General features: G+C 35.9%; 2 protein-coding genes across 2 annotated transcripts in view; both read left to right on the top strand.

The window, feature by feature from the left end:
• LOC120420190 (iron-sulfur cluster assembly 2 homolog, mitochondrial) overlaps nucleotides 1-24,957 on the top strand; it is a 454,760-nt gene that overhangs the window by 113,032 nt on the left and 316,771 nt on the right. The window lies entirely within an intron of this gene.
• The window catches only part of LOC120420178 (homeobox protein B-H1), a 41,708-nt gene continuing 31,938 nt past the window's right edge, over nucleotides 15,188-24,957 (top strand). Inside the window, exon 1 of the mRNA XM_039583151.2 lies at nucleotides 15,188-16,232. Within this exon, the coding sequence (XP_039439085.1) occupies nucleotides 15,803-16,232 (430 nt within the window). The 5' untranslated portion in view covers nucleotides 15,188-15,802. The remainder of the gene's footprint in view (nucleotides 16,233-24,957) is intronic.

The raw sequence follows: 24,957 nt of genomic DNA, 5'->3' as shown, positions 1-24,957 counted from the left end.
ATGCTTAAAATAACCCAAAAACCCGTTTTATGCTTGTGGAGCCGCGGGTCATTTATTCTGGGCACCCTATTGAACATGCGTCTCCAGCAGAGTGCATTGGGGGGAACTCATTTCGATGGAGAAGCATGGTACTCTGAGATTTGGTGACGAATATGAAAACGCAGTACAGTAGGAAATACTTGATTTGTCATACAAAAAGCTGACAAAGGGCAAGGAAAATATGTCCCACATATAAGATTAGTCTTTGCTTGAATTGAGGTAAAATTACGACATAAAAGAGGTAATAGTCAACCTTTCAAAATTACCCCTTCCACAATTTTTTACCGTGTAACATCTGTTTTGATAGGTTTTCCAGATTATTAATCTTCTGGGCACGTTTCAAAGGCTCAAAAACCTTACAAAAAATATTTAACATGACAGGGGTTTCTTTCAAAAACCATCAAACTAAACCAAGCCTTTTCAAATACCATGGAGTTTCGTGGTAACTGACATAACGAAAAAGTAGTTCCAATTTATTTCCTTCAATTTTGTTCATCATAGTCAAGCTCTCTGACAGATGAGTGAAACCATTTGTGGCACTGCCCGCACCGGTCAACCCACCTCGGTAACCGTATATATATATTCCAAATATATTCCACAGTGCCGGTTGTGGGGGATGAAAAACGACACCCCAAACCAACCAAGCCAACCAACCTTCTCCATCCAACCGGCAAGTCGCCATTTGCCATCATATTTGCAATTCTATATCTGTTCGTTCGCCGCCCTGTCCAGGTTGAGAGAATCCCTACAGAAGAGGTGAAATTATAATTTGGATTTTTTTTATTATTATACTTATTTTAAACCAAGCAATTTCCAAGATATTGGTTTTCTGTAAAAAATTTAGTTCAAAACTTTAAAAAATGATTGATTCCCACCTTTAACTCAACAACCTTGAAAACTTTGACAGTTCCCTTTTTTCACCTCTTTCTTTCAAGTTCCCCACTCAGCGTGTCACACCGACACAAAGAAGACCCAACGCAGAGTCACAAAGTGTGGGGAAAAAGGAAAATAAAGTTCTCTTTTTCCGACTTTTCCAATCCATTAAGGTGGTGTTTGCAATGGTTCGTTCGTTTCGCTAATCTAACAAACTCCGACAAAACAGGAAAGGGAAATTGGGGAAAAGGGGAAAAACAAGTAAGCGGGTGGAAAAGGTAATGTAATTTTGAACGATGTCGTTAGGGCTTGTATGAATAGCTTTTCCTGTTTGTCACACATTAGGGTTTCCGGGGGGGTAGAAAGAGAGAGAGAGAGAAAGAGACAAACAAACAAAGGGAAAAGTGCATTTGTTTTGTGATCTATTTGCTGACATGTGAAGCAAACGAGTGCGCATAAATGGGGATTAATTTCCAGGGCGATATTGAATGCAAATTGAGTTTTCAGAGTTTGTCTATGAAATGATAGCGGTTGTTGGAAAAGGAGGAGAGTAATTTGAAACAAATTGGAACTAGATTGATCATTAACAACTGTCGGGAGCAAATCATGCTGATTGATGTGATTAATTATGATTAATTTATGGACAAATTGAGGCAATCAGAAGAGATTGGGTTTGATTTAAACCAATATTATCTTGATGAGTTTATTTGTTCAACAAAGAAACTTTCTTTTTTGATTTCCAACATTTTCCAACGACTCAGACTTAACAAGTTCCACGTATGTATTACGTATTACTTGTCCATAACAACTAAAATGATAGAAGAAATCATATACTGGATGAACATTAATAATACACACCTGGCAAAAGGATTGTAAATGCTAGTTGACAATCCTCTAAATTCTGTCAACTACAGTCCAGACTCGATGATCCGAAAAAAAAATAATTTCGGATAATCGAAACAAGAAAAAAATGTTTTTGTCTTATTTTGGATTGTTGAGCTTAAGTATGCCCCTCTAACTACTCTAAAGTGCCACAGCAAAAATTCCGATCGTAAAATCGCATGCAAAAGCATGCACATCACCTTCGTCAAAATAAACACTTAATATTACACACTGCATGTACATTTTTGCAAACAAAAAAAAAGTTACAGCAGACGGGATTCAAACCCAGCACCAACAGTAAGGACTGGCGCCTTAGCCCACTCGGCCGTCGGACCGATGAAAAGCAGTAAGGATAAACGCAAATATGAGCTTGGCATTTCGGTCAAGTAGGTTTCCCATACTGATGGGCTACATATTTCAGGGAGTAAAATCACATAATATTGCATAAAATAGTGCAATATTCATTTTACTCCCAGGCCTTTTACACGCAGCTGGATTACTACTTTTTTAGGTGTGATGATTAAGAATTTTCAAATTCAAAATGGTGGCCAAAATGGCGGCGATGAAGTATTGAGAAAATGCCTTGGGGAGCGTTCGTTTATTACGTAACGCAAAAAAGTGGATTTTTGGACAAATTATTCATACAAATTTAAAAAAAAATGTATGGAGCGTGTCCTTCGACACCCCCTCTCCCTAACTGCGTTACGTAATGAAAGAACGCTCCCTTTAGCATTTTAATATTCATTCAAATTTAATTAAATTGAGTCGCAGAACTCAAATTTGATGTTGAAAGCAAGGAAACAATATTGTTAGTGATTCGATTATCCAAAGTCCCATACAAACCTACGGATTATCGAAATTCGGATAATCGAAACTTCGGATAATAGAGTCTGGACTGTATCTTAACATCTGGCATCTGTCAATAAATGACAATACAATCATAATTGTTCTAAATTTCAATCGAACATTCTTCGGTAGCGTTTACCTACAATTAAATTCGATTTATTTTTAAAATTGGCTTGTGACAAAAGGTCGATTGCTATGAGGCCGAAAGGTCGAATTTCAAAAGGTGAAAGAAAATATGGTCGAACAGACAAAAGGTTAAATGAATATAGAGTATTTTGCTATTAATAATTTGTTATTTAGTGTAATTCCATATTTTTATGCGAAAATTACAAGGAGAATAATTTTATAAACTAGTTTGATAATTTTACTGGGTTCATTTTATCAATGCATACACAGTAAAAAAAAACATGGTAAAATCACGGACGAACGGACATGACACCAGGAACAAATTTTCTTCAAATTTCTGAAGCAAACTATCACTAGCACCATCTACATTCAAGTTGTCGAAGTAGCATCGAGCGATTACGCATGATTTCTCATAATGTGTTATGAAATAATTCATTAAAATATTCAGCATTTGTATGGTACTAGAAACAGTTTTTGGCATTAAGTTTGTCTTTATAATTCTTGATAATTCATCTTTTTTACTAGAATTGCCGAAAAATTGATAAAAATTGTATTTTCCTTATAAATTCATACGACCATTTCAAAAAGTGCTCATGAATTTGCAGCATCAACTTTTACCACTTTTATGGTGTAATGGCACTTTTTCAGTCTAAATTGAAGTAAAATTACATCATAGGCGTCATCCATAAAGTACGTCACGCTCTAGGGGGGGAGGGGGGGTTGTCGCAAGTGTGACAAAGTGTGACAAGGGGGAGAGGGGGGGTACGTGAGACTGTGACGTCACGCTAGACTATTTATCTAATATTGAACTTTTTTTTAAATATAGCTTTAAAAAATTAAAGTTTGATAACTTTTACTCATAAATCAAACACGATTCAAGGCTTTATGAAACAGAGTTTTTGATGATAGATTTAATATGCTTCAAAAAACTGTGATGGTGATTTTTATCACTACAACATTGAACAAAATTTAAAAAATCCAAACGCAACCTGTAAAAATTAAAAACATTCTCGAATGAATTCCGAATTTCAAAATCATCCTTTTTATAAATCATGCCACACAGTAAAAAAATGTGTAAATTTCGAAGCTGTGATTTCTGAAGGTTGAATTTTACAGATTTATTGATGTAAATTTACCTCAATTTAGACTCAAAAAGTGTCATTACACCAGAAAAGTGGTAAAATTAATCATTTTCAGAGGTAAAATTACACATTTTTTCTGACATAAAAGATGTACCCCTTCCCAGATATAATATTACCATGATTTTTTTTACCAGGGCTGTGGAGTCGGAGTCGGAGTCGGAGTCGTCAAAACTCGAATAGCTGGAGTCGGAGTCGGAGTCGGAGTCGGCTAAATTGTATGAGCTGGAGTCGGAGTCGGAGCCGGAGTCGTAAATTTCTGATAGACCCGGAGTCGGAGCTGGAGTCGGAGTTATCGAAAAATTTAATTTAATTTATGAACTTATTTATTGTTCAATATTTATTATAATTCAGGTTAATTTCCAAATTTTTTTAAAATTTATTTATTGAATCGCGTGCACTGCGTTGACATTTTTTTATTCAATTTATTTTTTGGATCAAGATATTTATCAGATGTCATGATGTTTTCGAAGCATTTTTATTGTGATTGGAAAGCTCTTATTATGTTATTTCACTAAGATCACAGAATGATAATCTGTTAATCCTCTCTTGCCAATGTATGTATACACTATACTATAGTGTCATAACTTACAAAAAAGTAGACAATTGTGGCTGTGTAGTCAAAAAATCAAAACATATTAAAATTGTTCTTTACTGTCTCTTTTTGCTTACAGTATTTACAGTATGTAAAAAAAGTATTTACGCCCCTTGGGCCCATTTGTGATGAAACATGTTAACAATTTAAAGTTTTACGGAAACCTAGTACTACGTTTTGCTACAAAAAGCTCATGAAAAGATGATTTCTATAAAAAGTTCTATAACAAATACTATTACAAAAATCAAAAAAGGTGCAAAAAAAGTTTGTACACCTTTCGAAAAATTGACATAAATAGAGTTATCCAGCCTCCCTATTCCAAATAGGCATTTTTGACTGATTAAAAAAATAATTTGTATTGAATATAAAGTTTAGCAATGTTATGCAAAGTTAACAAGATCTTCGCAAGTTTTTTTTTGCTTTTTGGAAAACTGTTGAAACAATCAGATCAGTTTAGGTCTTGTTAACTTTGCATAACTTTTCTACATGACTTAATACAAAAAGTGGGACTCTAACTATTTTCTATTCAGAGTTATGACAATTTCCGTAAAAAGTCAAAGCAAAAAATGTTTGCTTGTAGTGGATCCTTAAATAATATCGTTCAACAAGTTTATTTTTTTAAATAGCCTAAATCGGGGTGAAATAATTGATAAAATTTTAAATTATTTTTCAAATATTAGAATTTTCTCATGATTTATATGTTTAAAGTGTGTACTGGGCTGGATCACACAATTTCCATGTACGTTCTCTGAAAAAAAAATCAAAAGAGCTTTAAAAAATAGATACTTTGAAAATTGTTTATTTCAAAACCAGGGTATCTTTGATAGTTACTGTGTTTCTTTAAAATTTCAGACTGAAATTATGCAAATTGATTTTATATGTCTATTCGATCATGAAGGCTAACTTTCTTTTAATATTTCATTAATAAAAGTACAATTAAAAATTAGTGTAAATAGCATATAAACTTAAAAAAATAGTGTAAATTTTAAGTAGTTAAAAAAAAGGTTCCAATTTTTCAAACAACAAAATTTAAATTTATTTAGAAAATGGTTGTGCTGAAAATGCGTTTAAATCTGAAGATATTTATGATTTTTGTTTCAATAACGCTGAAAACATGTAACATAGAACAACGAACACTTATCTCCAAGCTTAGTATGGTTCCATACCATTCTATTTGTATAAATAATTTGTATTTATAATTTCGCGAAACACCCCGAACATAAATGTCACCCCGGTTCACAGTATTCGCGTAAGTGTGAACTGAAATGTAAGTGATGTGATGAATTCAAATTTTTAAAGTATTTTAAATAAAGATTAGCTGTTGGAGTCGGAGTCGGAGCTGGAGTCAACAATTTGTGGAAAGCTGGAGTCGGAGTCGGAGTCGGCTAGAGTTGAAAGGCCGGAGTCGGAGTCGGAGCCGAAGTCATCAATTTGTGGAAAGCCGGAGCCGGAGTCGGAGTCGGAGTCAGCTTAACTCAAAAAGCCGGAGTCGGAGTCGGAGTCGGAGTCGCTTGAAATATGACCCGACTCCGCAGCCCTGTTTTTTACTGAGTAAAATTGTACAAAAAACAAGATAGTGCGGAGGGGGGGGGGGTCCAACAAAACGTGACGTACTTTCTGAGGGGGGGGGGGTCAGAGCCAGCGTGACAAAGTGTGACATAGGGGGGAGGGGGGGTTAATTTTGGCCGATTTTAGCGTGACATACTTTATGGATGACGCCAATAAAAGCCAATAAATATTTTAACGTTCCGAAATTATAGCTTTGAAATTTACACAATTTTTTACTGTGTACAATTTCGCCGAAAACATCAAATCGTTCTCATAATCCGGTGGTTGGTCACTTTTTCGTTTGACACTTTTGTGTTTGTTGGTTGGTCAAAGTCAAACTAAAAAGTGACGAACTGTCACTTTGTACACGGCGCTCACACACACTTTCAAAACAAACGTTTGGTAGTGTGTGTGAACTCCGTGTAAAAGGGGTGTCAAACTAAAAAGTGACCCCGTTCGTTTGACAACAGTTGGTGACAAACCATCGGGATTTGAGTGTATTGTGATATATTACTTGGATGGTCAAGTAAAACTTTGTAATATTTTGATATTAGAATTGTTAAATGTGGGGAAATTTACGTAATACTTGTAATTATCTCAAATATATCTGCAAAAGATAGTGGATACTCACAAAAAAATAATTTGGAAAAATAATTATGTATGGAAAAATAATAATTTCATACGACCTTTTCAAAAACCACACGTAAACAATATTGACAGCGCCTCTGGCGGTGACTTCAGAAAACTGCATGCGTTTCAGATCCTTGTGTAAAAGTCAACACCAAGCTAGACAATTTATGAAAGCTCAAAAAAGCTGCAAATTTTTCCAACACGTTCAAAATTTGTCCACACTGATTGCTGAGGAGATATAACTTCCAGGAGAAAAACAAAGAGGAATCTTAGCAAATACTGAAAGATTTTCAAAGTTCATCAAATAAAAACATTGTGAAATGCTCTAACGATTCCAATAAAAATATTTACAAAACTTTTTTTTGCGCAATCCATTTTTTTTGTTAACAAATAAAATAAAAAAGGTGCAGGTGACTATGTTACACATGACCACAGTAACAAAGAACATTGCACAAAGTTCTTAAAAATTATAAACTTTTAATAATTTTCGTTGGGATTGTCAGTTTGTGTTCACAATTTTAAATTTATTTTGCACAATACGATCCTTAAGCCACATGCACATTTTTACATACAGCGATTTTTTATTACTTTCAAGCAAAATCAAATAATTGTCAACAATTTGTGATGGATCAACTATAATCCCCTTGGAACGAGCTGTCAAGAAAGGCAGCAATAATGTTTTTTCAAGATTCATTTCAAAATCAGTTTTAAACTTTTTATTAATGTTGAAAGTGTAATTTTGCTAAAAAAAAAACATTTCAATTGTTCAAGTTCTACCGTCAAACTGTCAGTCCTGAACGTCAAAATTAAAAAGGAAAGCAAAAGGGCTAAGTGCATTACAAGTGTTCGTTTCAATTTGTGAAAAGTGGCATGTTTTTCCTCTCCACTCCTCTTCCTCAAAAGTGGCAGCGCCAGAGGAAGTAATTACGGTTGATTATTTGAATAAATATTTCAAATTCCAACACCCATCCTCAAAAAATCTCGGAGGGTGGCTGTTGAAAATGTGTGCAAGTGTATTGGTGGAAAAATAAAGGAAGCAAAAAGAGATCAATTTCCCCCACCAGCTCATTTCGAGCCCATTTGACGAGGAGGGAGCAATTATTCACTCTTCACTCTCTTACACACTTTTGGGCGAGCTGCTGGAGGAGGAAAAATCGGAAGTGATTCCACGTGGTTCGAGGGTGGTGGTGATGGGATGGGGTGGTCCTGAAAAGATGGCAACACCCACCAAAACAGAATTGCAGACGAGGGAGGTGGGTTAAGTGACGTTCAAACAGGGAAATAAAATAAGCAAAAAAAAGGAAGCAAATTTCTCAACGTATCAATTACACGAAATTTTTCGTACGAAGAGGAGCCGATTTTTGAGAGTGGTGGGTACCTCCCACTGGTAAATTATTTTTGTTTGGTTGGGTACAACCCCCCCAACGGGTGGTGTTTTGGTGAAACGTGTAATTAAAAATTTGCATGCTTTAATGAGCAATCATGGCGGATTTTGGCCAGCATGTGCAATTTTTAAGGTGGTTTGCATTGCGCGAATTGTTTTCGGTTGCTACTTTTGCTCTAAATGGGATGAAATTGCGAATAATGACGGTTCTTTTGGTTGGGTTGATTGTTTTTACATTTATTTTTTCATATCTTTTGCAATTTGCTTAATGGAGGGTAAAATGAGATTGAATACGGCATATTGGACTATTTTCCGCAGGTAATTTATGCACTTACAGTTTTTGATGGAAATATGTGGCAGAGGTACTTTTTGAGCGATAATGGTTCAATGACTGTCGATTTTACTAATTAATAAAACCTTAATTATCGCTGAAAAGTTGAAAACTCAACTTGTGTGTATTTAGAGCTATAAATTATAACAATTTGATCTTCATCAGTAAACATGTTTTCTTTTAAAATTCTAGTGAACTTAGAAAAGATCCAACTGCAAAATACTAGGATTTAATTCAATTCAAGAATAATCTTGAAATCATGCATTTTAAAATTATTTGAAAATTAAACCAGCCTACAAAAAAATATCATTGAATAATTGTTTATCAACTTCCAACACATATTTACAGTACGTTTAGAGGAAAATACGACAATAATTTCTTTTTCTTTTTCAATTTGTTCAAATTCAGTCACAAATTAAAAACAGGTTGATCATTTAACAACATTTTCTTGGAAAACTATAAACCTAAATTTGATAGATTTTATCTGAAATTACAGTCCAGACTCGATTATCCGAAGGCTTTGGCAAAATTTCACTTCGGATAATCGAAACTTCGGATAATCGAATCACGAAAACAATTTTTTTCGATGTCTTATTTTTGTTGTTGAGCTTTAGTATAACCCCTTAACTACTCTTAATTGATTTAGAATTTTTAAATTCAAGATGGTGGCAAAAATGGGGGTTATGAAATATTGAAAAAATGCAATTTTCAATTAAATAAGCAATCAACCACTCAAAATTGACTAAAATGGGGTCGCGGAACTCGAATTTGATGTTAAAAGTAAGAAAATGAAAAAATACGAAAAACAATTTTGTTTTTCGTGATTCCATTATCCGAAGTCCCATACAAACCTTCGGATAATCAAGTCTGTACTTTATTGTTTTTCCATTTCACTACACATGGACTAAGGTTCTAATCGAGGGACGAAAGGTTCGGAAAATATTTTGGATCAAGACAATAAAAAATATTGGAAGAAAGGCACCTAATTTTATTTGGAACCTTATGTTAACTCATCAGCATTTTGGTTACAGCTTCTAAAAAGCGTTTTCAACAGAAAACTTGTCAAAAGAAGCTTTACGAAGCTAGGTATCTATCTGAAGTATTTGAGAGAATCGCAAAATTTGATGGAAATTGCACCAAATCTTTATCCTGTCAAAATTAAGTGTTTTTCTTTTTATCATTATAACCTTGAAATGGGTGTGGGACATTTCACCGAATGTCGTTTCGCCGAATGGACATTTCGCCGAATTAAAAATAAGAGAAAACGAAAAAGGAAAAATAAAAAGAAAAAGAAATGGATAAAAAAAAAGTAAAAAAAGTACTAAATTAGGGTTTGGGAATATTTTTATGAGTTTTTGCATTCTGTTAAACATGGGTTTGTGAATACTTCTGTGAGTTTTTGCATTCTGTGAAACATGAATCGTTCTTTGTTTTAGCTTTTGGTAATTTTAGTGTTTTTATATTTTTGTTTGCCTTTAATTTCAATCTTTTTTTTTATTCAGCGAAATGTCCATTCGGCGAAACCTACCACATTCGAAATAAGTGGCAACATTATTCAAAATCAGAGTTCCCAAATGAACCGGTTAGGCTAGGTTCATCTATAAACTTGGTTCGGCTTAAGCCTCCCTTTGTGGTTCAATCCTGGTTCAGTGAACCATGAACCATGGCTTTAGCCAGGCTAACCAGGCTAATGAAAACCATAGGAATAATAGTAATATAGTGTAGCAATGCTACAATGTAACATTCATTACACCCTAACATTCGTTACACCGCATCATTCGTTACACCGTAATATTCGTTACACCGTAACATTGTTACACCGCAACATTCATTACACCGTAACATTGTTACACCGTAGTATGATTACATCGTAACAATTACATCGTAACATTGTTACACCACAACATTCGTTACACCGTTCCATTCGTTACACCGTAATATTCGTTACACCGTTACATTGTTACACCGCAACATTCGTTACACCGTAACAATGTTACGGTGTAATAATGTTACGGTGTAGCAATGATACGGTGTAATAATGTTACGGTGTAATAATGTTACGGTGTAGCAATGATACGGTGTAATAATGTTACGGTGTAATAATGTTACGGTGTAACAATGTTACGGTGTAGCAATGATACGGTGTAATAATGTTACGGTGTTATCAAACTACGGTGTAACGAATGTTGCGGTGTAACAATGTTACATTGTAACCAAACTATGGTGTAACGAATGTTGCGGTGTAACAATGTTACGGTTTGAGCATACTACGGTGTAACAAAGCTTGCCGTTTAGCCTAACATTCTTTGATCAGGTTCAAGCCAATGGTTCATTTTGGCTAGCCTCGCCTGGTTTGAACCAAATGAACCATGGCTCACGGCACTCAGTGAGCCTGAGCCGACGATGCTTGCCGACGTGTGGTGTGAACCTGAACCAGAAAAATGAACCTAGCCTAGCCGATGGCTTAGGCTCGTGGGAACACTGTTCAAAATTGTTAACATAAGATTATTATTTTCCAGAAACATACAATTTTTAACATAATACTAAATTTCTAAATGTAAAAAGTGTTAACGTAGCTTGTGAACAACCCCTAAATACACTTTACCTATGAAAAAAATTTATTTTGGATTGATTCTTTGTCCAAAAACAAACTTTTAGGTGTTAGCGATAAATGGTGTAGATTTTTCGGAGGATTTAATACTTTTTCCCTCCCTCGTAGCATTTTCCCATAAAAAAATCCAATAATATTGTACGGATCGTAACAATCCGTCAAACCAACCCCTCCCCTCTAAAATGCTACGTCGTTTGTGGATAGCGCTTTACCTTTTTCTTGTTGACTGCTTTTCCAGACTATTTAGTTAAATTGTTGTAATTTATTAATATTTGTGAATATTTTTCTGAATCTCTGGCATGACAGTTTGTAGATGAAGCATTTAGCAGTCATCCACAAATGACGTAGCAATTTAATAAATGGAAGGGGGTCTGAGGGTTTATGGGCTCGATGACAGTACTAAAAATTGGTAATTTCTATTTGAGAAAAAAAAATACACATTTTAAACAAGTTATTTTTTTTAAATATCCGGAATCAAATTTTAACACAACTTTTTTTGATGCGATTTGAAATCAAGGAAAATGTTCAAATTTTAAATGTTGACTTCAAATGAAATATTTTCGTATTTTAAAATCATTAAAACAATACAAAAAAATACCTTCCAGGTACTTTTTCACGGACTTTTTATTCATCATCATCATCAGCCATATTTGATTTCCCTGAGCAGTGTTCCCAGAATGCGAGAAAGTCTTTTGAAGTCTGTGAAAAATCTTTTGGATGCCAATTTGACAAGAATTAAAATTTACAAAATCTCACAAAAAGATGATATTGACAGTTGGCTATGTAGGGTTGCTGGATCATTCAATATTAAAAATACACTGTAAAATTAGTCATTCTTATTTATTAATTTTCATCTAAATTCATGCCATTCGGATTTCTAAACCCTTAAAACAGGGTTGCCGTATTTTCCAATTGCATTGTTTCAAATACGTGATATTGTTAAAACTTCGTTTCACAGAGATTCTAAGTCATAAAAAAATACTTTTAGAAAAATCCTTTGCCAGTGCATGACTAAACTTTTTAAGAGCGAGTTCTTCAATAAGGATCAAAGGACCGTATGCGAATCAAATATTATAAATAATTTCCTTTATTCATGCAATTTGATCTTATGAAAAATAAAAAAAAAAGTTTTTTTTAATTTCTTTGATTTTCAGATGATTTCCTTTTCAATTATGACCTTTATATTAAATTATTTATACATTAAAATTTGAGGGTATTTCGTACACTCAATTTGAAATCATCCAGTTTTTGCCAAAACCGGACCTACTCAGAAATGAGTAAATGGGGCATCTGTCAGATTTAATTGAAATTTACTCAGATCTGGGTAAACTTCACTCCATTTTCGTTGAATTCTGAAGGAGCCATTACACTACCGCAAACAAACAAACAAACTAGCACTTTTTCGTGTTTGACAGTTTGCCAAACTCGCAAACTTGTTTGCGGCAAACTCGCAAACAAGGCAAAATGTATGCAGGCTGACGTTTGTACAAACATATCCAGGCAAACAAACAAAGCGGGCAAACTGTTAAAAAGTGCGAGTTTGTTTGTTTGATTGCCGTAGTGTAATAGCTCCTTGAGAGAGACGAAAACTGAGTGATCTTGAAAGTGCGTGTAGTTTGCTGAGCCGTCACTTAACGGTAAATGGTACTGTTTCAGACACACCTTTAGAGAAGGACGAAAAAATGTATGAGTAATGTTAAAAGAAAAATCAAAACTAGGGTTAGTGATTTTTCTCGGCAAAAAAAATCACGGCATGCCAATAAAAAAATATTTGCATTTCACGGCTATTTCACGGTACTGAAAAATGTGCTTAAAATTAACGCAAAAAAATGTTAATTTTTAATAATTGTGTACAGGAAAGTTAGCAGAAGTTCGAGTACAAAACATAACCTTTGACACACAATAACAATTTTTTCAACTTTGTGAAATTCCATAAGATTTTTATCTGTTGAATTTACTATCGAGAAATTAAAAAGAGAGATGTGAGCCGGTAACATGGAGTGAAACTTTCGCAGCTGTCATGGAATACTTCACAGCAGCTTGACAGAAAGTTTAACTCCATGTTGCACTTTTAATTTCTCGATTCAGTTATCCTTATTTTACTGATACAATAAATTTGCTCAAATATCTCAAAAATTAAGCACATCATTAACATAATATTCACCAAAAGAACAATCAGTACGATAAGTGAAATCAAATAGGGTTTGTTGTCATGGTTTTCAGCAAACGAAAAATATGAGTATATTTAAAAAAATTAGACAAAATTTAATACGGCAGCTTTTTGCAGTTGTTTTTGAAAATTCCTAAAAAATAAAATGCTTTTCTTTTCTAAAAACATTTTTGTATTTTAAACAAAATGAAAACAATACCTTCAAACATAAGTTATAAATTGGCCATGCAGAAGGATTGAATTTAAGATAGTTCAAATACACTGAGAAGCAATTCGACAATCAATTATTCCAAATTTCGTGGCATTTCACGGAGTTTACCAAATTTAACAAGATTACGCGGCTTCCGCTAAATCGCAAAAATAATCATTAGACCTAATCAAAACAAATAAAAAAACAGGAGTTTATTTCAAACACTAAAAAGCAAAAAAAAAATAATTTTCTTTATTGGACCATCGATTTGGCATAGATGATTGTTAACATCAGCTTATTTTATAATTTTCCACTAGCCGAATTTTAAATGTACTAAACATTGATTTGACACAATTGGGTCCTAAAACTTAGCTCTAATTGGTGATATTATTGTTGATAACGATGAAGCTTATTTTTCTGAGTACAATGACCCTTTGTTTGACCGCAAAGGATTTAAAATAGATTTTTAATTCATTTTTCTAAATAATTCAGAAACCTATTCGGCAATATTCCCTTGAAAAATGGACCATCCATAAACCACATGAACACTTTTTGAATTGTTTTTATTTTATATTTTTTCAAGTCAAGCTTTTCATGGGTAACAAAACCCCTCAAAATAAGAGTAACTACACCGTCACCGGTCAAATTAATCCATGGTGCCAAAAAACAACACCGCCAGCCCAATTTCCTTTTATTTCCCCACACCTCTCACCCCTCTCGACACTCTGACAGCTCGACAGACACACACAGCAAAAACATGTTTTCGTCCTCGCGGGGCTGGAAACAAAAATGTCATTAAGCATTCGCGCCTCTCGTTTGACGTTGATGACACTTGCGACACCACCACCATCGCCACCCAGCCCAGCTTCATTAATTCCTCTGTTTTTCACAATTTAAAATTTAAATTATACCTTTTATGTCACCGGAGTGTCTCCTTGCTGCTTGCTAGAGGGTAGTTTTAAAAGCAGCAAGATGACACCCTCTCCCCCTCTTACTCCCTAAAATGTGTGTCGGGGAGCAATTTTCCGTTTTATTTTAGGTTAGGTTTCGTTATTTTGCTGTTGGCATGCCTTTTTCCGGAGCCATTTTCCCGGTCCTCTGAGGCTCTTTGCCTCGAGCATCGCAGGAGGCGACGACGGGAAAAACTTTTCCTAAGCTGTTATTTTACCCCCCCCCTCGAAACATTGTGTGGGAAGCAAAGAGGAAGGGAGAGCGGAGAGTTAATAGCGCAAATTGAGGGAAAACATGACGGCTTACGAAAAGAATAAGGATATTTAGGCGGTCGGCCGTTTCGCTCACGCACACGGCTCGCTAACGAGCCCGTCTCACTCACACCGCCGCCGAGCGGTGTTTCGGGGATGAAAGATATCTTCCTCGAGAGCATCGCAGCGGAAATTGAAGAGGAGCCGCGGCTGTGTTGGTGAGCTCTATGTAAATAAAGCTTTACCACGCCCACTTAAAGATTAACCGATTCCCTCTCGTAACTATCTACGCTGGGCGTGGCGAGTGGCTCTCGGCGAGCTTGCTTTTGTTTGCTTTCCGCGAGCGTGTGTGCGTGAGCTCAGCAAGCTTATGTATCGCGCGTTACTCCTTCCACTCTTCCATCTTTCGGGAGAGCGCCTACTCTGTTTTTGCTCGATTGCGCCCGAGAATCCGGTTTTTGAGAGCGCGAGCGATTTTTCGCTCGCATTGTGTGCGTGTTGCGCCCGCGTCCCTCCTCTCTCGTGCTCTTCGCACACCAATACAGTGGAAGAGGTGCGGGGCCGGATCCGGTTTTCTGGTGCGGCAGAGAGCTCGGTTGTATTGACGCTTGGAAAATGCTGCCTTTTTAGTGTACGTTTAACGCTGATCGATAGAACATGTGCGTGTTTGTTCCGTGAGCGGACGAGTGTTTCAGTGTCTACAGTCGCGGCACCTCGGTTTTTTCGGGAGCCCTTTTTGCTTTCTTGTTTCTGTTCTTTCGCGGTGGAGTGTCGACCCCCTTGAGGAACTGTCAACCGCGAGCGTTGTGTTGACATTTGCGCGTTCGTCGCCTACTTTGAGCAAGTGATCGCGCGAGTGACCAACCGCCGGAAGTGCGTGTGTTTGTGTGATAAATTTGAAGAGCAAGCCATGAGCTGGATGGATTAGTGGAATTTGAATACACGATCGTACAGTGTCAGCGAGAGATCAAGATCGCTAGTGCAAAGGTGGGAAGAATTGGTGAACGATCGCGTGCGCGATCTTGAGTGATTGTGAAGATCGGAAGATCACGAACCGGTGAACCTCACCGGAACTGCAGTGTGTAACGTCAAGGAACACCTATTCTGTATTGCCCTTGGGACTCGTGCCCAGCCAAAGCAGTCAAAATCGTGCTCCAGTGGCATATCCCGGGCGAAAGCCCCTTCGAGCTAACCAAGATTAACAGCCTGTCGGATATCACCGGTGGGGGCGGCGGCATGACGGTACCGGTGCAGCGCAACTCGATGGCCGTGCTGCAGCCTCCGCGGTCACGGTTCATGATAACCGACATCCTGGCCGGCAGCCAGACCCAGCACCACCACCACCACCAGAACCAGAATGGCGGAAGCGATGATCGACGGGGAGGTGGCGGCGCGGACAGCGTCAACGGCAGCAGTAGCGAGGGCCGGACGCCCAGTCCGGGCCCGCGGGATCTGAGCCTGATGCAGGGACACCACCACCTGGCCCATCTGGCGGCCGCCCACCACCATCAGGGAGCGGGCGGGCCCGGCGGACTGTCGCCTGCCGCGCAGCATCACCTGGCCGCCCTGCACCACCACCACCAGCAGCAGATGGCCGGGGACGATCACGACCACGATCAGGACAGCGACAGCGACGATATGGATAACTCGAGCCTGTGCAGTAACGGTGAGTGCCGGGATTTCCGGAGAATGTGACAGATTGAAAAGGAAGATAACAACCCAAAAGTTGTCTAACTTTGTTGTGCGTGCAATGTTGACAACGGGTGAAGTGTCAAATTGAACTGTCAATCGTGATGCAATCCCGAGGGGGTGGTCACTTAGTACGATATCGATGTATGTGAACAGTGATAAAGGCTCACTTTTCGGCCGTCTCCATCAGTAAACGTCAAACCAGTACAAACTTGCTGCCGGATCTTTTCCAGAAGAAAGAAAATGTTGTTGCAGTTGTGTTGTAGATATTCACTTGATTATTAAAAGTAGAATCGTGAATTCGAAAACAACTCCAATCGAACTAACGAATAAAAATTCGTGAATTTGAATATCTGACGGCCAGATTTTGACGTTTGAGTGCCTTTACACGAATAGAAATCTTTTCAGCGTATCCGTGAAATGAATGTTGACATATTTCAAAATATTTACTCCGAAGTCAACTGTTTTCAAATTCGCTCACAATATTCCGAATAAGCAACTCGTTTATTCTCAATTGCTGGATTCGATTTAACAATTTTCGGGTTTTGAGGCAGCGGATCATTTCTGTTATGTTTACACAGTAGTTCGTAAGATTTGTTTACACAAACTGTCACTTTTTGTTTTCAGCAAAGTAACGTTTTTGTGCAAAGCGATAATTGCATTTTTGACGAAATAATTTTAAAATGAAAACCCTGATCAATCTGGATTTTTTAAATGTTTATCAATCAACTAGAGCTGACTAGCCCCTTGGTTATTGCTGTCAAAACAATAGTTTTCTGTATACTATCATTAAAAATAGCTAATTTCTGAGTTTTTTTTTCGCTCGAATTATGTCAAAATTCAACCAATGAGTAATTTTTTAATGTTTTTTTAAACTTATTTCTTGGTGAATTTCGCCAAATCAAAGAGTTTTGAAAGTATTTTTTAGTCATTTCTTAACTAATTTAATTTGAAAACAAAAAAAAACAATATAACCGTCTGAGCATGCGGATGAGTTCAAGCTTACTTTTTCAAATAGTCCTGTGTGTAAAACCCATTGCCCATAGGACCTTTCGAAAAAGTACTTTTAATTTAACAATAAATGTCAAAATTGTTGATTTAGCTTAATTTTAAAAATGATGCAGGCACCTGCAAAGTTGTTTTTGATAAGTTCTCGAAAAACTCAAATTTAATTATTTTAACGGAATAAGTTTGTTTATTTTCACGTTCATCAAAAAAATTATCGCATTTGACATAAAATCTTTTTTCAAATAACGATCTGGGCGAATTTTGCTAAAATTTGTCATATTCTGACTGTAAAATTCTTCCAATTTTGACAATTCGTCTAGTGAACCGATCATAACATTTACCTTTTTTGACATTAGAGCCGATAAACATGAACATTACCGTCAAAAAAGGTAAAAATCATTATCGGTTTTTAGACGATTTGTTCCACCCCTGGAAAGGCTCAGTTTATACGAAACTTGAATAGCTTACTAAAACTAAGAAATAAAAAAGCAATTTGAAAATCCGTATTGTTAATTTTTCTGGAGTTCTATTTTTGAAAAGGTCGAATTTACCAAATTTTGATTTTTTTTTTTGCTTTTTTGAGTGTTTTTCAATTAACTTTTAGTTATGATGTTATTTCAGGTGTCTTATTCAATTTATAAAAAACAAGAGTTTTGACGAATTCTATTTTTTTAAGTCCAATCTACCAAATTTTCTTGTTTTTTTGCTTTTTTTGTGTTTTTGAATTCATTTTAAGTTAGGTTTATTCTAAAACACCCATAAAGCAACTATTCAAAATTTGATATATAGACTCATTAAAAATATTCCAAGTTTGTAATAAATTAAAATTAATTTCAATATATACATCGGAAATGTAAGCTAAGCCTGAAATTAAAATTAAAATTTCTTTTTAGAAAGTAAATAAGCTAGAAACATAAATCACATCGGCTAATACGAAATTTGAAACATTTTACTTATTTTTTTTAAAATAAGCTGTCTAGTTCAAAATATTCTGTTATTTTTTTAATTTAAAATAAATCAGGATGTTATTCCAGGTGTCTTATTGAATTTAATAAACAAGAGTTTGACGAGTTCTTTTTTTGAAAAGGTCCAATTTACCAAAATTTATTTTTACAAGGTGAATAAACTAGAAAAATAATCAAAATATTTTGTTTTTTTTATTTAAAAAAAAATGGGATGTTTTTTCATGTGTTTTATTGAATTTATAAAACAAGAGTTTTTAAGAATTTTCATAATTTCATAAAACATGTTGTTGTGAGAAACGTTTTTTGAGCAAGATTATATTTTTGTCATTGCAATTTAGAATTTTCTTCAATGAAATGTTATAGAATCAAAATAGGTTTATCAGGCAAAGTTTAAAGAATTTTGCTAAAAAAACCCATTCTAATCTGCGGAATTCCGGAAATATTTTTAAAATGTTCTTAGAATGAACGTACATTTTTTTTATTGGTCTGTAGAAACCTTATTAAGCAGTGATTCTCAAGAAACCACTCAGCTAACCTAGTTTGTTCTCGACAATGATTGAGTAATTGACTTGTTTCATCCATAAACTCTTCCCAAGCTACCCCATAAAAAACCTAACCACAAAACCCGTTTAGAAAAATAGAGCAAACCCTTTCCTCAAAAGCAAAAAACCACCGCTCCATCTTGCCACAATGGCTTCCAATTTCGCGCGACAGACAATTATCGAGCATCATCTTTCTAGCTGCGATGACAACAACAACAACAACACTGCCAACGAGGGGTCCACAATTAGTTCAAACGACTCCCCGTTGGCCGTCAAACTCGGTAGCACCGCAACCACCGCTGAAAAACCATTAACGCCTAGATTTAGGAAGATTAGTGACACCTTTTCGAGAGCGCTTTTGTTTTCGCCATCGCTCTGACAGCTGCCGAGGGCCCACCTTTAATGTGAGAACCTTGAGCGTCCCCGCTCGCGTCACCTCTCTCTCTAGCCTACTAGGATGAGCGCTTAACGACCTACTAGTGTAGTATAATTAGTCAATTTTCTTTTAACACATTTCCGCACCCCAGCGTTAGTCAAACGCTTTTACACTTTTTATTTGTAATTAAACTCTCCTTAATGCGTTTTTAGTAGCCCCTCGCGGAACGCGAGGGGTGCCTCCCCCCGTCCTCCTCCTTCAAATAATAATAAAAAATATGAAACAAAGTCAGCTAACTAATTCGGATTTTTTCTTCCGGCCGGTCTTATTTATACAATATTTATGGCCGCGAGGTGCTCCCCCCTCCAAAGAGTCATAAAACAGATAGCTAAATCACTAAATTTTAACCGTTGCTTTGGCAACCGAGGTGCCCAATTGAGTGGGGGGGTACGTACCTCTTTGGCACCTTCCGGACCAAAACACTCACTCGCACATTAGCTGGTCCAATTAATTTCATCGAGCATCACAATGTTATCTCTTCCCCCCAGCAGGAAAAGCCTCTGCTTTTTTAATTAATTTTTCAACGGCAGCGCGTGATTTTTTTTTCGAGTGTCTTACCCCTCGCCCCTCGACTCAAAAAACCGAGTTGCTTGCTTTATTTCAGTGAATTTTAAACGTTTTATAGGGTTATTTATGATTTTTTAACGCGCGCCCCTCACACACACACACTCTTGCAACGAGCTCTTCGAACCGGGATTCGAGAAAATAAAAGAAATATTGACAGTTATCGACGGTGGCGAGGGGTAAGACAGTGCAAGGAAAGAGAAAAAGGAGATTAAAGGTTGTCACGACTCACGGGACCCCGAAAATCGATACAAATATTTTTGACTTTTCAATTATGAAAATGAGAATCGAAAGGTAAGCAGATTAGCAGGCGAAAGCCATTAAGTTATTTGTGACTGATGGTGTGCGGCGCTCGGGGATTTGAAAAGTTGGAAAAAGATTAGAGCGTTGTTTTTTTTGACGTCTTGATCGCGAGCGTTGACGTTTCTCACGGTCAGACGGACGCGCGATGGAAAGGTTAAATTGATTGACTTTTGTCAGGGATTAAACGCAGTGAGCGATTTGTTTGGCAATTGCGAGGAGTGTAAACAGAGTGCTACTGAATTGAGGGTGATTGTTTTTCTCAGTGCAGAGTTGGAACTGTTATCAAAGGATTTTTGTTTTTATTTTTGACAGTTCATTTTCAAATAAAAGATTCGAATTATGAATAGTAATGACCCTGCATTTATTTGAGATTGAACTGTCAGAACAATATGTAATGCACGCTAATCTAGAATTACTCCGATTTTGACATAATTGAAACTACTCCAGCTACCAATTTAAAAATGCCAAAGACAAAATGTAAACAAACAGTGCATCCTGCTCGTAACTAATGATATATCATTTCACGTGAGCAGGATGCACTATTTGTTTACAGTTCTCCAAAATTTTACTCACTTTTCATTATATTCTGAGTTCGATTATGAAGAAATTGTTACGTGAACGCAACAACTGTACTGTCAAAACACACTAAACTACACGCTGTTTGAAATTTACTCAACTTTCAACACATTCGAACTTACTTAGAAGTGACAGCTGTCAGATTTGAGTTGATTTTTTTCAGTTTTTGAGTTTGATTGTAGGGGCTAATTTTGGATAAGCGTGTTATTGTGGATTGCAGTATTAGCAAACTGTCAAAACACGCAAAAAAATTGTTTTATCTACTTGAAATTGAACTGTTAGAACATTTAAAACTACACGCTCTACCAAAGTTACTCAGATTTCTGCAGAATCAAACTCACTCAGAAGTGTGTTTTGCTGTCATAATTTAACATTATTTGATATATTATGTCAAATTTTGGTGGATTGATTGTGACGGAATGTGACTGATTTTGGATGTTCGTGCAATCTTCGATTTACAGTGTAGCTACGAGCTGTCACATGTACGCTTAAATATGTTTTGTAAACGTGCTTTCCGTCAAAACAAACTTTTCAAAAGGACGTAACCATGGATATCACTAAAGCAAGTGGGATGGACCGTTTGTTTACATCCATGGTTACGCCCTTTGGACAAGTTTCTACACATTTTATCTGGAATTTGGACTGTCAAAAACACTCTAAACAGTATGCTCCTCGAAAATTACTGAGATAATGTCAAAATCGAAGTTACTTAGAAGTGTCAAGTCAAACGTCAACTTTTGACGAATTGCACTCTGTTTACATTGTGCCATGACGTTGATTGTGACTAAATCTGACTAATTGTTTTATGTATCTTCGATTAACAGTGTATCTTGTGAAGAGCTGTCAAATACACGCTTAAATTTTTTTGAGTAAATTTAAAAAAAACTTGATTAACTCCGTGACTCACGCTCGTCATCAAACCATTACATTTTGCTTGCACATTTTTGAACACCGACTTGTCCAAACACGAGCTTGCATTTTCTTGCTCAAAGCGAACCCATCCCAAAGCTTGCACCTGTCAGCCCAAAATTTGCAATTCAACATGGCGGCCACCTCGCTACACGCTCAAATAATTCGCCCCACACTAAAAAGTCGCTGACTGGCATCGATTAGCGGAAATTTTCGGCCAAACTTTTGGGTGCGCGCAATGGTCTATAAATTTCGCACCCCTTAAGAAAAAAAAAAGAAGAAGCAAAAAGCTAACGGGGCTCGAGGGGTCCACCGATTCCCCATTTCTAGCGCCATAAATGCCATGTCGCTGCGTTAATAAATTTGGCGGGGGCTGCTCGAGTTAAAAAAAATATGAAAACGGGTGGCGTTTAACCATCCGCGAAAGTTATATATCCCCCTAAAAGTGAGATTAGGAGCAAGCCGAGGGGTCGCCCAAATCAAGCTTCTTCGTTTTTGTTGGCTCCGAGAAAGCTGCCAGTTTTAGTGATTTTTTGGCGGTGGTTTTTTATTGTTATTGTTTCAAGTGTGGCCAGTGTTGCCAGTCGTGGCCTGGAAAATCCACGCCGGCGTTAACACTCCCAACTTAATGAGCGTATCATTGGCCGGCCGAAATAAAAGTTAAATTAAAATGATAAATAGTGGCTTTAGGTTCGGCTTGCTGAGTTTTGGAAACACTAAACTAAAATTGCTTAGATTTGTATCAGTGAAAAGCGGCCGCGGCGCAGCCGCGGAGTAGGCGAAGCGAAACCCTAACCTAACCTCCAAAAAAAAAACGCGCCCAAACGTCAAACTCCAAGAAGGTGGCGGTGGAGGTGGTGAAGAAATATGATTTCTCGTTAGCGCGTTGATCATCAGTTTGCTTTTGCTGTGGAGCCCCAGTGATTTTCGTTTTTCCGTTTAATTTTTATTATTCGGGTGCGCGATCGCTGTGGTCCTAACCTAACCTAGCGCAAAGTTCTTCGCCTACTTGATGAATAATGGAAACAAATTTTGGTTAATTGCGGCGCAGCCGCCGCTCCGAAACCTGCTGGTTCCGAGTTCGATTCCCCAAAACCTGTAAAGTGTTTGTTTAGAACGGAAGTAAATTAATTTTACTAGCCATCAATTGAAGATGTTGCCGGAGCGGAGCTCCGGCCAACAGCCGGAGGAAGATTATTGAAATTTATCGAAGATGGTCATTATCGAATCGACTTCTGGAAAAAAGTAAGAGGGGAAGCTCAGCTGTTGCGTACACCCCTCCGGGTGAAGAAGTTACGGAGTTACGAACAATTAGCCCACGCGCGCCCAAGAAGAGGAAGATTGCGCCGCACCGCGGCGGGAAATTGAAGGTCATGAGCAATATCCGGATGAAGAAAAAAAAATGTGCCTGAATGAAACGTTCAGGTAGCACGCAAGCTGGGTTGGTTCTTTTTTTTTGAGGTTATGTAAAGAGTTCTTAGAGGTACGACGCAAAAGTTTGACGCATTTGATTGCGCGCAAAATGGGTTTGAACTCGCGGGGAGTTCAAAAAATTACTGAATTTGTTGTTTTTTGGGTTAGAGGAATGACTGAAACGAGTTTTGCATGTAGTTGACAGTTCGACAACAATCTAAATCGAGGGGAGTATTGTACGGCAGATCTCGACATTTCGACCTGTAACTTTGTCTTTTCGTGAGTTAAAATCTATTAAAATGTTTGAAATGAATTAAGTGTGTAAATGACACTTAGTGCACAACATAAACCGAGGGGAGTGTCACTTGTACAATTAGCGTAAATTCGTTTTTTTTAAATTATTTTACGGGTTTTTGAAGACTTATCCCTCTTGAACTGCAGATCATATTCAAAATAAATTTATTCACTTTAATCTGACAATTGCCTTATAAAAAAATTTCTAAGTAGATTTTTTATTGGATTTAGGAACGCATTAAAATAAATATAAAACGCTGAGTTTTTTTTTTCAAATTTAAAAGCGTTCCCTAACTTCTGTTTATGTTATTATTCCCGAATTAATTTGTAACAAATATAACTAAAATCAACATTGAAATGTAAATTTCCCTTCAATGGTGCAATTTCACAATTTTTTCAGATGTAAAATTACATAAAAAATGAACATAATTCCAGGAAAATTAAAAAAAATTTAGGCAAAAAAATCAAAATAGTTGAAGCTAAGTAAAATACATTGCATAACGTTTATGTTTGTTTTTTTTTAATACAATTTTATCTTAATCAATGTGTAAAAATGTAATTACAGCTAAAAATATATAAATTCACACCTTAAAATTATGACTTTGGAATTCGAAGGTGTTATTTATTCACATTGATTAAAAGGGTAAAAGTTCCACTTATAAATTCAAAAACAACAACAACCTTAAATTCGAAGCTGTTTTTCTATCTATTTTTTTCCTTTATTAATGTGTAAAAATGTAATTACAACAAAATAAATGTAAATTTACACCTTCAAACTATAAGTATGATTTTTTTACAACTTTTATGTCATTTTACCTAAATTAACGTGGAAAAATTAAATTACTGCAAATTTCCACTTTTAAATAAATACTAAGAAATTTGAAGGTGTTATTTATTTCCATTTTTTTTTTGTAATTTTGTCTAAAATAATGTTTCAAAATCAAAATATGTTAATTTGAAATTGCATACTTTTATTTTGAAGGTGTTAATTATTCACATATTTTTATGTAATTTTACCCAAAATTAAGTGTATAAATTGAATTATTGCATGAATATGTGAATAGATACTTTTAAATAAATAGGATGAAATTTGAAGGTGTTATTTATTTACATTTTTCAATGTATTTTTTTCCTTAATTAATGTGCAGCAAGAAGTATGTGAATGTATACCTTCAAAATAACAGTATTAAATTTGGGACTTGTTATTAATTAAAATTTGTATGTAATTTTACCTATACTAATGTGTAAAACTAAATTACAGCAAAAAAAAATCAAATTAATGAAATGAAAATTTAAAAAGTGTTTTTTATTTACATCTTTTAATGTTTTTTTTTCTAAAATATTGTTATAAATATGAATGAAAGCAAAAACATGTAAATTTTCATCAAAAATAAAATAAATGAATTTTGATGGCGTTACTTATTTACCTCTTTTTATGTAGTATCATTGGAAATAATGTTTTAAATCCTTAAAAATATGTAAATTTACACCTTTCAACTAATACTAAACAATTATAAGGTATAATTTATTTACATCAGTTCATGAATGGGGGGGGGGGGGGAGGGGGGTGCCAAAAACTTTAAATAAAATTTGTACCAGCCTTAAATTTATGGAAAGATCATTCATCTTAAAATTCATAAAAAACATGTAATTTTACATCTTTAAATTAATACTGAACAATTATAAGATATT

This window comes from Culex pipiens, chromosome 1, assembly GCF_016801865.2.
Source record: "Culex pipiens pallens isolate TS chromosome 1, TS_CPP_V2, whole genome shotgun sequence".
NCBI lineage: Eukaryota > Metazoa > Arthropoda > Insecta > Diptera > Culicidae > Culex > Culex pipiens.
The sequence above is the reverse complement of the archived record's forward strand: the minus strand, read 5'-3'. Positions and strand labels throughout refer to the sequence as shown.